The 17,140-nt window shown below is 33.8% G+C and overlaps 1 protein-coding gene across 1 annotated transcript in view; it reads left to right on the top strand.

Annotated features, from left to right (window-relative positions):
* Window positions 1–17,140, top strand: part of LOC147071110 (uncharacterized) — a 40,171-nt gene that overhangs the window by 16,831 nt on the left and 6,200 nt on the right. Inside the window, exons 5-10 of the mRNA XM_085948528.1 lie at window positions 609–857; window positions 3,267–3,441; window positions 7,158–7,294; window positions 9,538–9,740; window positions 10,064–10,093; window positions 13,029–13,204. Of these exons, the coding sequence (XP_085804654.1) occupies window positions 609–857; window positions 3,267–3,441; window positions 7,158–7,294; window positions 9,538–9,740; window positions 10,064–10,093; window positions 13,029–13,204 (970 nt within the window). The remainder of the gene's footprint in view (window positions 1–608; window positions 858–3,266; window positions 3,442–7,157; window positions 7,295–9,537; window positions 9,741–10,063; window positions 10,094–13,028; window positions 13,205–17,140) is intronic.

Here is a 17,140-nt window from a genome sequence, read left to right as displayed (position 1 = left end):
GATCAATGGCTAAAATTGAAGAATTGAAGTTCGAATTGGTCGACCACCCACCGTATTCGCCAGATTTAGCCCCCAGTGACTTTTTCCTTTTCCCAAACTTAAAAAAATGGCTAAGTGGACAACGTTTTTTTTCAAATGAAGAAGTCATCGATCGGACAAATGCTTATTTTGAGGACCTTCCGAAAACTTATTTTTCTGACGGTTTAAAAAAAATTGAGAAACGTCTAACCAAGTGTATTGAGCTCCAAGGAGATTATGTTGAGAAATAAAAAAAAATACAAAAATAAAAACTGTTTTAATGCTTTTTTCTAAGGAATTATTGACCCACCCTCGTATATTAGTAATAATAATAATATTATATTCATTGACATGTTTCTTTTTAGAGTAAATGCATATCGCTTTTTTGTCATCGTTACACTATTTAAGAGTATATTCCTCCGACGCCATCACAAAATAAATTGACGTGCTCACAACTCGACTATCGCTCTCCGATTGGCAACGAGTGCGAAATTACATCCCACCTATTGTTGAAAATTATTTGCCGTTTCACTGATGTATGCTCTTACAAAATCGTTTATTGACATCTTTTTTCTACTTATTTTCTTCAGCTACTCCCAAAGAAGATACAATTCTTGAAGCAGCGATTGGATCGTCTGTCCAGTTTGACTGTGCAGAAAGCTCATCCACAAAGCCCATATCCTGCAGTATTATTAGCAATTCTGGAGAGCTTTACCGTTCCGAATGTTCCGTCAAACTTAATCCAGTTAAATTGGATGCTATAGGAAACTGGACGTGTGTTATGAATGTTGTTGGAACTATGAATCAAATCAACCATACGATTATCTTGATGGAGTCAGGTGGGTTAACACCAATAATTGAAGTTGGCTTTTACTTGAATGTGATACCACTACTGCCATCTTGTGGCAAAAGTAGGAGTTTGTTGTATCTCGTTCTCGAACTCATCGATAGAGGTTTTTTTTTAAATTTGAAATTACAGAAAAACCGTTTTTAGACTTTTTGGTTTATACCCTCTTCTCTTTCTCGGCTCTTCAATTCTACTAAAGTACCTTTTCAACCCCCATATAATGAAGAATATTTAAATTCCTTATTGTGCCTTATCCCAACATTTTTTAACAACTCGATAATACGTCAATATAGTTGCGTTGAATGTATTTAATTTACATTTTTTTTAAACTAACATACAGAAAATATTCTAAAAATTCTCAAAAATATATTATTTTATTCTCTCTAAAATTAAGCTTCAATATTATTGTGACTATGCCTACGATAGCTGAGCGACTAACGCGTCGGCTAATAATCACGTCGTGGGTGCTTTTCTTGGGTCTGGTAAATACACATACTGTACTGTTTTTCAATGTGTATTTGGAGTCAGAGTATGAATCTAATCGGTTGAGCAATTATATGCTAACATACATTTCTCGTAAAAACATAAATCTCTTAAAGGGGGACATGCTCAGCGTAGGTCAAAATCGAACTATTATTGCATTTTCAAACCATGATCCTGGACATTCCTTAAACGTTGTAGATAATCTATTTATATAATTTTGAAGCCTTATTATCCTTTATATTTATTTTAAACATTTTATGACTGCAAAAAGTATTTTTATTACATAAAATAGTGTTCTTTTAAACCTCTCGCTATAATGTTTTAGAATATAGTCATATTTCAGTACATGAATGTGCAGCGGTGTTGAGATTTTTTACATTTATTAATTTTTAAACGCATTTATAAAACCATTAGTATAATTTATGGCGAGATAATTTTTGTAAAATATTTACGATAAAAAATTATATTGATAATCTCTGTGATCCCAAATTTGACAAGATTTAGGCATTTTATTATTCAAAAAATGGGCAATATTAACACATTTGAAGATAATTCTAAAGATACTAATTATAAGCTATGTTTTTGATCATTCAAATGTTATAAACATTCTACGAATAATGATTGCTTTATAATAATTATTGAACTAAGTATAAGGTAGTGTTTTTTTGAAATACGCCATTTCTTTTGTCATTCCCCAGTGGTTAAGCTACAACATACGGCCGTATCCATAAATTGACAAACTAAAATTGAAGTAGGGAGTAAGATCATGTTAACGCGCGTGTTTGAACATGTACTGTTTGAAAAAAATAAAAAAAAATTCGGGTAGGTACATGTTCAAACACGCGCGTTAACATGATCTTACTCCCTACTTCAATTTTAGTTTGTCAATTTATGGATACGGCCGTATCGTTACGTTTTTCCGTAATTTCTTTACGGGAATATTCTGACAGTCTGTAATTATACAGGCAGGAGTATTTCTCAACATCTGCCACATATGTTAAATTAAAAATCGGTTCGCCTATCTTTAACCTTTGACATCTTGGCTGGGTTATTTCTTATTCAGTGCTACCAATTTTGGTAAGAAAATATGATTTTTCATCGAATCTACTGATATTAGTACCACTGTTTAATGGGTGACTGGCAACTGAGAGACTGGGAGACTAGCATATCACGTCTTCTCGGTTTCAGTTGCGGAGATTTTGAAACTGAGAGATTTCAGTCTTGCCATCAGCGTGCTGCCATTGAAATACATTAGCTAGATACCTACTGGAGTTTCAGTCTCGTCTTTTTTGAGTATTTACGTGAGAGGACGGCCTGAGTATCTCGCTCTCAAATTTAGCACAGCCAAGAGAGGTGCTGTTAAAACATAGCACTCATTGTAACAATCACAGCTTACTTATTGTAATTGTTACAATAAGTGCTAATACTTCGATAGTTTCCTACCATAGAAACAGCGCTCGAAATGGAAAAGCTTACGAATCGGAGCGCTCGAAAATTTTCTGAGGATGTTAACATGGTTATCAAATTTTACAAACATAAGTGTGCTAGATTTTTTGTTATACGGCATATCTAGCTCAGACGGTCAAAATATTTTAACCACGAAACGGAGCGATAACTTAACAGATTCCACGAACCGGAACGGCGCTCCGGTGCGCTCTGGTCGATTTCGAGCCCTGCGTAGAAAGCTGTTGTAGCGGCTGAAAGCAGTATTGTGTATAGAATAAATGCGCAGGACTCGAAATGGACAAAAACTCTAACACCTGTTTTTAAAACATATACTTACCTACATAAAATTGATAACTATGTAAATATTTTCGTAAAATTACTGAGCGCTCCGGTTCGTAACATTTTCCATTTCGAGTGCTGAATAACATGAAACATACTTAAATAATCACAGAAGATACCTAATTCTTTTCAGTCAAAGAAGGAGTGAACAGTTCGATAGAAATAAAAGAAAATGGCATAGTTCTTAAATGCAGTCTTATTAAATCAAAGTTCCAAGTAAGCTGGTGCAGAGCTATCTCCCCTACAGGACAAATATTTTTGCTCAGTGGGGGACTATCTTCTGGTAGATATTCTTCCAGTGTTACAAAGTAAGTCAAATTAACGTAAATAATACCAAATAGGTATTGAACATACATAATTTTTATAAACAATTCTGAGAAAATATTAATATCTAAAAAATAGAAAAAATCTATTTCAAAAAAAATTAGACACCCCACAGGAATCGAACCTGCATCTCTCGGATATCGCGCCCACGCACATAGACCACTTTGCTAAAGCTGCTATACTAATTACGACAAATTTTAACTATTTATTTAATATGTTTCTTTTTAATGTTTTCTAAAATTAAACTTTATGTTAAATAATTGTAAATTATAAAAAATGTCTCAAATTGCAAGCTTCGTATTTTTCCGCTAGGTGCCTCTGGTAAGTACAAGCCTCCCCCTCAATAGTCAATACAATAAATAATTTAAATATCATTCCATAACATTATAATATAATTTTTATAAATAGATATGGCTATTGTATAATAATATACCTATTCATTACAATTACTATAAAATAAAGAATCTGGATTATTATGCAATTACATTAATATAATTATTATTATTACCAGGTCCTATGGTCAGTATTTTTAAAATATTATATGACAAAATATAAAGAGAGTCCAATTGAAAAAAATTCAATATATTATATGAATTTATATACCATTATTTTAAGTTTAAATAATAACTGTAGTAATAATTCCGTACCAATATGGCAGAAGCATATAAGTCGTGTTTTGGCGATTTTGAGATTTGAATGCCAATATGTCAAAAAATGCCTACTTTATGTTATGGCAAAAGCATATATCTCTAAAACCTATAGATTTCTCGTAAAACGACTTGGAAAAACAATACATGTCATAAAATATCAAGCTCTAATAAGCCAAAAGCATATATCTCTGACATATACGCTTTTGCATAATATAAAATTTCAAAATCCAACAAGGCAAAAGCATATATGTCTGACATATATGCTTTTGGTATATTATAAAATTACGCATGCGCAGACTTATCTATGGTATTCTGCATTTTTGGCAGCTGTCTTTATTGAATTTATAAAATTAGCAATACAGAGGGACTGGAATATAAAGTATGCAAAAAAATGTTTCAACATGTCTTTGGAATCACTGCAAACAAAGTAAAGATACTGGATTTATTGGTAATGATAATCGTGGAAAACACGATCCCATAAACAAGAACACAAACGAAAGGGAAGACGTTACTGCACACATAAAAAGCTTTCCTAAACATGAAAGTTATTATTCACGTTGTCGCACATCCAAAGAATACCTGTCTGGGCAGCAAAACATATCAAAAATGTTTGAAATGTATTGTGATATGCAAGCGAAAAAAAATATGATTCCTGTGTCATATAGTATGTATGCTTCAATTTTTAAAAACACCGGATATACATTTAAACTACCTACCTAGCAAAAACACATGAAAAACTTTTGATACATACAATATTTAATTAAAATGTGCTACAGATTTACAAATAAAACAAAAATTGGAAACCGACAAGTTTGCAAGTGGCAGATGAAGGCTATGAATTAAAATAAAAAACGATAATACCAAAGCTCTCCAATCTGAAGGTAAAATTGCTTTTTTAGCATTCGATCTGCAGCAGTGTTTGCCAACGCCTTCTCTTAACTCAAATATAGTGTACTATAAAAGGCAATTGTATACATATAATTTGACCGTAAAAAATTGCACATCGAACCAAACCTCATGTTATATGTGGCACGAGGGAATAGCTGCAAGGGGAGTCAACGAAATAGCGTTTTGTGTGATAAGTCTTCTGAATACCTTAAGTCCAACTGTTGAAAGTGTTATTGCATCCTCTGATTCTTGTCCGGGACAAAATAAAAATAACATAATAACTGCAGCTCTATTTTACTTTGTAAGTACATCACCAACTATCCAGGTCATGGATCATAAATATTTGCTCCCAGGCCATACGCGACTTGAATGTGACACTGACCATTGACGTATTGAAAAAGCCAAGAAAACTTACAATATAGAAATTAATATTCCCCATGATTGGTATAAGTTTGTTATAACAGTAAGGGGCAAGAAATCTTTTATTGGTAAAGAGATGTCTCAGGTGAGATTTACAATTATTCAAGACTTCTTTCTAATTAGATCTTGTTTTAATTTCATAAGTTTTCTATACTAAAACATCTATTATTGTAAATGATATGTCAAAATGTTGAAAATATTTTTATGCCAAAACCTCATATGTCATTAAATGCTCAATAACTCATTGAATTACTTGATTTTCTTTTTTTATCAAATATATTTTTAAAATATACTAGTTTTTTTATAATAATAACATTAAACAATCCAATTTCCATCATATCCTGATTTGTGACACTTCTTTAAACCTTAAAAACCTTCTCCCGTAAAATGCGAAAAAATGACTTATATGCTTCTGCCATATATGTACGGAATTATTACACCGGTTTTTTTTAAATTTATATATTTATAATTATTATGATTACAGTGACATCTAGTTAAGATACTTTGAAGGTTAATTGAAATTGCAACTTAATTATTTGATTCTATTATAATCTTACGTATATGCTTCGTAATTCGGGTAATAGATGTCTCTATGATATCACAACTTTTCGTGTGACCCCCCTTAAACCCGAAACCTTTTGATAACCTGATATGCACGCTGCCAAGTACGCTATTCCAGAGATGGTTAATCTTCATTAATTACTAATATTCCTCAATTTTTTTTTCCAAAACGCCAATTATTTCTTATAAAAATTATTATTATTTATTTCGGATAAAAATACCATATTACTTTTATTATAAATTAAAAAAGGATACGTCAACTTGACCGGGATTCGAAACAGGGACCTCACGCACCCGAAGCGAAAAGTATTGTTAGATAAGATTTAAATTAATACTTTGCAAGTAACACAGATGGTCGTAATATTTATTATTATTTTTTTAAGATAAGTATGTAATATTATAATATAATTAATAAGTAATGTAATTAATAATTATGAATAAAAATATCAGTGATAGTTAGTAGGCACAACACTTAAATAAAATTTATTAATAATAACAAATATATTTTCGATTTTCTTTTACATTCTATGGTGAATACTCTACTTACTAGAGGCACCTAGTGGAAAAATACGAAGCTTGCAGCTTGAAATATTTTTTCATAGATGTATTGAAACGACCTTTAATAATTAATTCATAATTTTAATGTTTTTTTAGAGTTTAAAAAATGTGTAGGCACTTTTTTATTTATATCAAATCGAGCTTCAATAAATTTAATTATTATCGTGACCATACGCAAATTAGTTTCATTATAAATAAGGTAGATGTCGTGATATTTTTTTATAAAATCCAAGTTTTTTTAATAAATATAAAAACATTGAAATTAGTGTAAAAAGCTTTTCAACACATTTGAGAAACATTAATAAACGTGACTATTTATAACATAACATTATGTAAGAATAAAATGGGATATTATACGCATTCACATTTTACAACCTTTTTTAAAAATAATAAGTGCCTAGTATATCTCTGAAAAACAATGCTTCTAATGCTTCTAATGTTGTGTTAAAAATTGGAGACCATATATTATAGTATACATACGGTCATCTCTTTCTGATAGAAAGCTCACGGCAAACTGTTCTACGGTGAAATGTTTTACGTACAATTTACAGGTAACCAAGTGACTGAACATTTAATGTTTCTTGAATAACTAAATATCATAATAAAATTATATTATATTACAGTTTTGCAGAGCAATTATGTGCTTTAAGAATTGAGCTTCCTCTGTTTGAAAATCTGGACCATGGTCAATGGCGAATAGATCTTGGAAAGAATGTTGAAGACTTTACGGGATGTTTCATCAATCTACCAAACAACTCAAGTAAGCATTTTTTCGCCATGTTATAGGTATCTTGAAAGCAGGCAGTTTTGTAGTGTTATGGAACGACGGGATCAACTTCATATAAACACCTTTTATATTTAAGCTGGCTTTATTAGAATGTAATATTATAATATATAATAGATTATGTTTTAGAATTTTAGATAATAACAGTCTGATTTGATACAGTGATTGAATGGATGGAACAGAGGATATGAATAATTTTTCAGAATAAATAATATGATTATCTGAGTCATTACTTAATCACATTATAAAGCGTACTTAAAAATATGAACTAAATTAATAATAATTATTGTTAGTCTTTACTATCTAATATTATCAGTTTTGAACAGCGGCATACACAAGCGTTTTTACTCACCTATGGGTCATTTGATTTGCTCCCCAGTATGCGTAGATATACTAACGGTAATGCATTCACATCCTTTTTGACTACGGGCGTGAAGTTACTACGGGCGTGAAGTTACTACGGGCGTGAACTTACTACGGGCGTGAAGATCTCTTCACATAAATTTTGCTGCCTGTATGATTAGCTTCGTTCTTTAATTTAATAAACAAGTAGGTTCATTTTCTTTTTAGTAATTTCCATGTGCTTTTTCTCTACCTGGCACTTTGCATTAGAGTAAACTCAGTAAACTCAGTCAGAGCTCACTTTGAGCGTAGCAATCTAAGTCTTGGGCATCTTCTCCCAGGACACTCCCAGGCCAATTCTTAGATGCTTCACATCACCAATTGATGGGTCCCGTGATACTCTCGATTAAGACCGAGGGTGGTACGGGGCGGGTTTGGTGGAGGGAGTTTAACTTCAATATATCCTTTCTGGAACAAATTTTGTACTGCGGCGACGGGATGGGACTGAGTGATCTCACCCCGGTCAGCGAAAAATAGACACCATAGCTTTCTTAATATGTATATAGGTGGCCCCTATTGTATATAATTTAATTAATTATTTTAATACCCCGTAATCATCATTATTTACATTAGATAATTTACATTCATTGCTTTATTTATTTGTATAATAATAATAATTATCTTTATAAAATTGCGACGGGCTTAGATAGATAAAATAAATTAAACAGTTCTTTTAATCATGTAATTAAGTACCTAGGTATATTATGACAACGATAAAAATATCTAACGTGTATTTTTCATATGATAACGATGTGGGGGTGGTCCCTACGAACCCTTAAAGTAGAGCCGCCCCTATTTGTAACTAAACATCAGTGGTAATAGCCACTGGCAACGTTGTGGTAACTTTTGCTTTATTTAGCAACGTATTTTTTTCGACTTATACGAGGTATAAATGAGAACTGTGCCATTCTGGGCAGTGTTGACCTGTGTGTCCCTGATAACTGATATCTTAGAAATAGAGAGCATCAGTTGCTTATTCTCCCAAGGTGCAGATCCAACCTGCCACTAGTAATGCTAATTGAGAGGGCAATAACTATGTTCACCCAAATTGCTTCGGATGTTGATATATTCCATTTGCTTGAGGTGAGTTTGGGTGGACGCTATTTTATAAATTCTTAAAATAGGGTCTCCTTAGAAAACTCGGTGTACTTTTTTGAACTTCGATTTATATAGATGTATAATTGTATTTTCACTGCTTTTGTATGTTTATATTATGTTGTCTTTTTATATTTTCATTTTTATTGCCTTTATTACATTTTTTTATTCTTTATAATAATGTTTTATGACGTCATGTTGTGAACGTCTTTAACATATAATTTATAATGTCCACAATATGTTAAAAAATAATATTAATTAAAAATAAATTAAATTAAAAAATTGTTTGGTTGGATTATATTCTTAAGGCTATACTTCAGCTGGGGCATGGTCTAAAACGATCGTGACTGCGCAATGCGAAGATTGTGCAAACGACGCGTGCAGAACAAAACATAATTTGTCATAAAAATACAACATGCGTCCATTTAGTGTTATGTTTATTGTTCTATTTGTAATAATAATAATATATTCATTGACATGTTTTCCTTTTCAAGTAAATGGGTAACGTTTTTTTGTCATCTTTACACGATTTAAGAATTAATTCCCCCGACGCCATCACAAAACAAATTGACGTGTTCACAGCTCGACTTTCGCTCTCCGATTGGCAGCCAGTCCAAAATTTCGTCGCACCTATAGTTGAAAAATATTTGCCGTTTCACTGAAGTATGCTCTTAACAAATACATTTATCATAATATAGTATAACACTTTTGTTGTGGTACAGATATATCGCCATCGCCTGCGCCTGCCTTAAAGTCTGCCAGTTCAGCAATGGTACAGTCAGGATTGTCTCTCCGTATCCGCTGTGAAGTGCCATGGTTGGCAGCCTACTGCTATGTCCGGCGTCCTAATGGAGAATTCCTCAAGTCTGAAGGGTTTACAATCGAACGCCTGTTGCGAGTTGGTGTCTGTCTACTAACCGCAAAAGTAAGTCAGCTCTTGAGCTACAGATATTTAACCAGCACAAAGTCTCACAGCATTGTAGCATTTGGCAGTAGCAGTGGTGGTGCTTTTCGCAGTGGACTTTATAATTTGAAGGATGATGTGGAGTTCGGATCTAGGGATGGGGGCGATATTACAGACTACCAGAAACTGACCTTTATGATAATTTATGATGTCTCCGTGGTCTGGCTGCACTGTCACTTGCGCGGTATTGTTTGTTTTGGGTCACTCGGTGCGCGGCACTTAACGGTACACAGCTTATGGATGATAGTGAGGTTGATGAATGATGATGATTTGTATGATTGAAGAGGATGAGAGACGGTATCACGGCTTGGCAGGTATTCAGAAGTATCCAACGGTCCCACTATATCACGCTGACGAACTACTACTGAATCATTATTGTAATGTATTATTGAGTCAGTCACTAAGCGACGGAAAGTTATAAGAAACCCGAACGCGTCAGCTGTGTCGATTTGACTGAATGTCTCTTGCATTTACTCTCGAATTATGACCGTAACTCCGCACTTGCCTGGTCTTGTGACAATACCAAGGGATATGGATGTGGGTCGGGAAATAAGGATGGAATGCAAATATAAATGGCCAAACCAAGCGGTATTTTGAAGTAGGGTTTAGATTTAGTGTATTATTTGGGTATCACATCAGTTGAAGTACGGTCACATGGTGGAGAGTATTCAGAAGAATACTTGAGACTGTATGGATAGGTACTATCAGTGGATTTACAGCCAAGCCCCGCCTAACTAAGTCAATCTAAATTAGCAACAAAATGATGTTTATTGCCCAAACAACCTCAAATACTATTGTTTGACACCAAATTATATTATCTGTCCCCTGGGATTAAAAACATTTAGACCCTAGGGACCCTCTGCTAAAAACGGTGGCTAAAATTGGTGCTTGAATGATAAATCAGGCGAATATCGTTCAACTGAGTATCAGTTACTAAGACAGCGAATAAGAATATAAATAGAAGAAGAGGTTTTGTAGTTGTTGTTATGGGTACTTTTGATACTCTTGAGGTATCCAAGGTACTGGGGTTACGGCCAAAAGTTGGTAAGTCTCGAAATCATTTTACGGAGTAATTGCAATTTGAAGTTTGACATTTGCTCTAAAATCAAGCATAGGTAATGCTAATTTATTTGTGCTTTATGTGCATGTTCTATAATTATTATATCGGATGACCTTGATTTTTTTATAGCATACACATTTATATAAAGACACATAATCCGTTGATAACTCCAAATACCTCAATTATCGACTAACCAACTTTTGGCACCAACCCCACGATACTAGAAACCTAGGATATTACAAGTTTTATAAATAGTGGTCTATATAGGCTAAATGTACTAATTTATATCCTTTACTTGTACACCTTTTTTCACTGTTAGTTTGCTTTAAGTAACTATTGTACCTATATAGTGGATTGTAATAATCATTCCTAAAACATTTTTTGTTTAAGAATATCACATCGGATGACGCTGGAAGATGGACGTGTGGCCTATCATCAAATGATGGTACAGAAGATGTCCTATCTTACACTGATGCAAGTATTATTTTGGTATTTTCGTAGTCGAAAAAATATATGGGTAAGTATAATAAAAGCCTTTAGAATACAATTATGTCAAATACATCTTAACACTAAACTATATAATATGTAAGGATCGAGGAATTTAAATTGCCATGAAAGTGATACTTGTACCAACATTAGTGTTAGTGGAAGGTAATACTTGATGCCTTCGAAATGCGCTGTTGGCGCCGGTATTCATTAGCCAGTGGCCAGTGGTGAAGAGTGAAGATTCCATCATCATCAGTCGGGATCGATGTACTACTAGTCGAAGGCCTCCCTTAGCTCCTTCCACTACAAAGGCACTAGGCGATTATAAATATAGTCTACCTTCTTGAGATATACCTATAAATTTAAATACATAATCTAAAAACATTTCAAAAGTAAAAATACTAACATAGACATCGTCTCTAATAACTATGGAAGTTACGATTCAAAATACACTGTATCCAAAACTAATCAAATCTTCTACAAAATAAAGGCTTAGTATAATCCAAAATTGTGCTGTACCTATGCGTTTGATGTTACCTGTCCTTGAGATCTTCGAACTGACAACTTTACTATTGAGCTTACTGGCACTTTGCTCTGAGAGATGAAGATGGCCGTGAGGGGTACTGATTCGTAATGACAACAGTTCAGGTTATTCACAATCCTCATTGATACCGAGAAGAATGGGTGGAGAACTCACATGTAGACTGGCAGGTTCTTCACAAGTACCACTTCGATTGAGGGATGTGTGACGTCATTACGGGATATGATTATAATTATGGATAACACATATTTTTGATTTAACAGCCTGCGCAGACTAGATTTATTTACACTAAATTATACAGGTTAGAAATACATTGACGGGTATTATATCATAGATTACATTGTAGATTACAACAGAGAAGACACGTTATTATTACTGGCCATTGCCGCAACACTTTTAATTTATTCGAAGCAAACACTGATGCGGGTTAATATATTTAGGCGTATCGCTGGGATCAACACCGAAACACTTTATCGGGCACGTGATCCGTTTGAGGGTGGTCGCACGAATTATTATTAACACGATAATGGGAAAAGAGATTCACTGATTTACAACGTCGAGAAAAGCGCGGTATTTTTCGCGTGGAAGAACACCGCCCGGCTATGCCGAGCGCGCAGCCCGTGGCACACGGCTCCTTTTGCTTTCACCGCACAATCTCCACTGTCTCCTTTATCTGCCACGAACCTATGGGTGGTGAGACAGGAGGGAGGGGCAGAGGGATGAAACAACTTACGGTAAATTTTTGTTTGTCTCCCGGCAAGTTACCATTTCCTAGTAGCTGGGCTTAGGTACTCGCCCTTTTTGCCGCTGTTGAAATGTGCCGTGATGATGTTATTTCGTAAATCAGGGGTGGTGAACCCTAATTCGAAGGCGTTTGATTAGGTTGCGGATTTGTGATTTGAAACTGCGGGCCAGGGGTTTTTTCGTCTGGTGACATCATCTATGAGGGAACGATCTAGAAGAAGAAAAATAATAAAATTAAAAATGATTTGTAAAACACTATTTATTTACAAAAATCGACTAAGGTGACTTGTTTTAACATGAGTCTGAAATGTTAAAAATGATAGGTTTTTGATGTATTTTGATTTCAAAAAGAATTAAAATTACGTTGAAGCCTTCAAGTGTAAATACGGCGCTGAATACTAGTTAAATAAATTTACAGGTAACGGTGGTGACAGAAGCCTTGTACAGTCCTCAACGTCTGTTGACACCAGGCTGGGGAGAGGGCGCTTTCCTGCTTTGCCGGTCTGTGGAAGAAAAACCTTTAAAATACTGTCGTTTCATATCTCCTACTGGAAAAGGATACGCCTTTAAGCCAAATATTTCTTCTGATGCCAGGTATGCAATCAATAACCTATAATTATCTAATATGTATAAAAATCAATATTTGTTTGTTTGTTTGTGTGTTTGTGTGTTTGTTCGTATTTTATGCGATGCCATACCGTTCATCCGATTGCGATAAAACTTTGTCAACTTATTGTAAAAATGAATGTCTGTCTGTCTGTCTGTCTATCAGTCTGTCTGTCTGTCAGTCTGTCTGTCTGTCCCGTATGCGTTCCTATACCATTCATCCGATTGCGATGAAATTTTGATCAGTTGTTGTGCGCATGCCCGCAAAGGTTTCTGAATTAGTACAACCATCATCATCTTCTTCTATTCTATCTACTTCTATTCGTATGCGTTCTTATACCAAATTTGGAAAATCCATGCTTTCATCACATGGACAACTGTATGTGGCCTGCTGATATGTTGGAAAACCTTCTGATTTATTCATGTACGCACCAGACGGAAAAACAAAAAATATTGTGTAGTAATCCAAAAGCACTTCAACAAACAGAATTAAAACAAAGAGTGGCATTGCAACACAATATGCCGGGTACTCACTAGTAATGTATAAATTGTATTTTTTTTCTACTCCGCTTACTGAAAAAAAAGTAGATATTATATAGCAGTAGCGAGGGGTGGAGATAGGCTGCTAAGATTCGACATAAATAGTTCACACTCCCATTTTTCAGTCTTACTTATTTTTTTTCATTGAACTAAGAATTCAAATTGCAGATGGTGCTGGCTATTTTGAAATTCAATTTAACCCTGCCTAAACCAAACCATAATATCTTTTATTTTGTTAACTGTCAATTCATGGTGGAACTGCATTGTAGTGTTGTTTTTATTTAATAAAACGCAATTTTTTATAGTACTTATTCCACTTTTAATTAATATATTAGTACCGGTTTCGTCCGCCTCAGTGGGACATTTTCAACTGTCCCACTGAAAATGTCCCACTGACAGTTGAAAATGTCCCACTGAGGCGGACGAAACCGGTCCTAATATATTAATTAAAAGTGGAATAAGTACCATAAAAAATTGCGTTTTATTAAATAAAAACAAACCATAATAGTTCAGGTATGCTATGAGTGATCCGACAAAAATAGTGCACACTTTTTCTGTCATATTTATTCGTTTAATAATGGATGCATATTACATAATATGGTTTAGGTTTGTTTTTTTAAATTTCATTAAGCCTGCCTAACCAAACCATAATTGTTTAAAAAAAATCATCCATCTATAAAAATATCTAAAATTATGTATTGCTTAATGGCATAATTTTAGATATTTATAGATAAACGAATATTTTTTTACTATTATCTACTATGATTTATTGGATTAGGTAGAGTTTAATAATTGAATTTAAAAAAAAAACTAATCAATTTAATACTATCTACACGTTTTAGTCTTATGAAAACAATTAATACGTGTGACTGACAAAGTACTTTAATGAGCACTATTTAGGTCGGATCTTAACAGCCTACCTTCACCCTTCACCACTGATATAATATTATAATATGTACCTAGCTAATAGTTCTTTTTCTTTTTTTCTTTTGACCATGTCCGATCCTAATAGGATCATATGGGCCTCCACAGAGTAGAGGTTTGTATTAACAGATTTTATTTTTACGAAAAATGAATGTCACCCACTTTCTCAACCTATTAGGTCCATACTCTGACTCATACACTAATTGAAAAACAATTTGTGTACTTGCCAGACCCAGGATTCGAACCTGGGGCCCTCGACACTATAGACCGGCCCTTAAGACGATACATCAGTGAAACGGCAAATAATTTTCAATTATAGGCGCGACGAAATTTTGGACTTGCTGGCATTCGGGGAGAGAACGTCGAGCTGGGAACACGTCAATTTGTTTTGTGATGGCGACGGGGGTATTAATTCTTAAATTGTGTAAAGATGACTAAAACGTTACCCATTTACTTGAAAAAGAAAACATGTCAATGAATATATTATTATTGATACTAATAGAACATACGTTAAAGTGCCCACCACCACCCGTCATATATGCACAACCGTGGATATGCACGGCCGCTTTCTATGACGCCTTAAACGTGTCTGAAAGAAGTGATTTTAAGTGTTCATTCCGTCCCGAGACGGAGCCGCACGGGACTGATGCTGCAACCATGCACCGTAGTGTTTAAAGAAGAAAGTTAAGAAAGAAAATGTTTTTTGTTTTTTGAATAAACAGAACATTAAATGGACGCATGTTGGATTTATATGACAAATTATATTTCGTTCGGCATGCGTCATTTGCACCCGCGACTCGCAATCCGCGCATCGCCTAGCCACGATCTTTTTAGACCGTGCCTCAACTGAGGTATAGCCTTAAGCCACGCGGCCATCGTGGGTGTAATAGTTAAACAGTCATAACTCAGAACAATAAAAAAAATCATAACTAACACAATATAACAGATAAGTCCAACTTGAAGTTGGCAGTGACTTCTACACTCTAATGCTGTCATTCTTTAACTTGATTGTTTGTATTATTAAAAAATTAAAACCAGCGACCGAGGCTACGTAGATGGAATATGAATTTAAATTTTAATTGATTTTAGTTTTTCACTATAACATTATAATATTTTCAACAGGCACTGTGCGCACTCGCCGATGGCAAACACACATTTATAACCTGAAAGAAATGTAGTAGCTACAAGTAATAAGCAATCCCGCGAACATAACGAATTGTATTCAAAATTCAAAGGAATCTGCAGATACTTCTGTTAAAAAAATAATTTCCTCCTTTGTACCTAATTGAATATCGTATAAAGTTAATTCATTTTTACATAGCCATTTTATTTTATTTCTTCTTTCTTGTGAGAGTAATATTTACTATGTATTAGACAAGCTGTTAGCAAGGACGTATAAGCGATGCCAACAGAGAACCTAGCGGAAAAATACGAAGCTTGCAATTTGAGATTTTTTTTGATAATTTACAATTTCAACTGTGTTAATTTTATTATGTACATTTTTTTTTAATTCAAAGATAAACTTACAATTCTAAAAATTTGAATTTGTTGTAGGGTCACATCTTATTCTTACATTATATTGTATGGTGATATTTATTATTAAAATTTCGTTTATTAAGTTTTCAATTTTTTTGACGTTTAAATTTGTGTCTAATTCATGGTTTTATTATTTTTTATATACCTATTCATTTTAAAAAACATCAATTTTTATAAAAATATAAGTGTGTATAACTTGAAATCCCTTCCGCGAAAATTTTGCCGCTAGGTTCTCTGTTGACATATATGACTAGAGCGTTATGGGTCCCAGGTTCGAATTCTGGGTCTGGCAAGTAGGTACACATAATATTGTTTTTCAATTTGTGTATGAGTCAGGGTATGGACCTAATAGGTTGAGCAAGTGGCTGACATCCATTTCTCGTAAAAAAAAAACAGTATCTGTTAATACAAACCTCCTATAGGCCCGTAATAATATGATCTTATTAGGATCGGACATGGTCGGAAGAAAGTAAAGTAGACACAAATTCGTGTAGCCACTTCATTAGAAAAAAATCGTCATTTTAATTTTAAAAAATCGGTGTGTTTACTTATGTACGCGCGTTAGAAGTTATACTTCTTTGGCGTAACAAAACAAAAACAAAACTTGTGATAACATAGATTCTTCGACTAGCTCTTAATTATATTGTTAAATTATACACTCAAGAAAAAGTACCGCTTATTGGAACGCCGTTGGTTTATTTATATACACTTTAACTTATATTACTAGATTATATAATTATTTATCGTTGTTTTTATTTTTAAAGTAACAACTGCCACTATGACGTTTAACAGTTTGTTTACGTAAGGAATTGCAAATGGTCGACAATAATAAATTCGCTGCCTAGCAACGGAACAATTCTAAACTATAATATTATACTCTATAATCGTCACGATTGAGGTACCATTCTGTGACGTAATGGTAGT

Source organism: Rhyacophila brunnea, unplaced genomic scaffold (genome assembly GCF_057557595.1).
Source record: "Rhyacophila brunnea isolate RB1 unplaced genomic scaffold, BYU_Rbru_1.0 scaffold_20, whole genome shotgun sequence".
NCBI lineage: Eukaryota > Metazoa > Arthropoda > Insecta > Trichoptera > Rhyacophilidae > Rhyacophila > Rhyacophila brunnea.
This window is presented reverse-complemented; position numbering and strand designations above follow the sequence as displayed.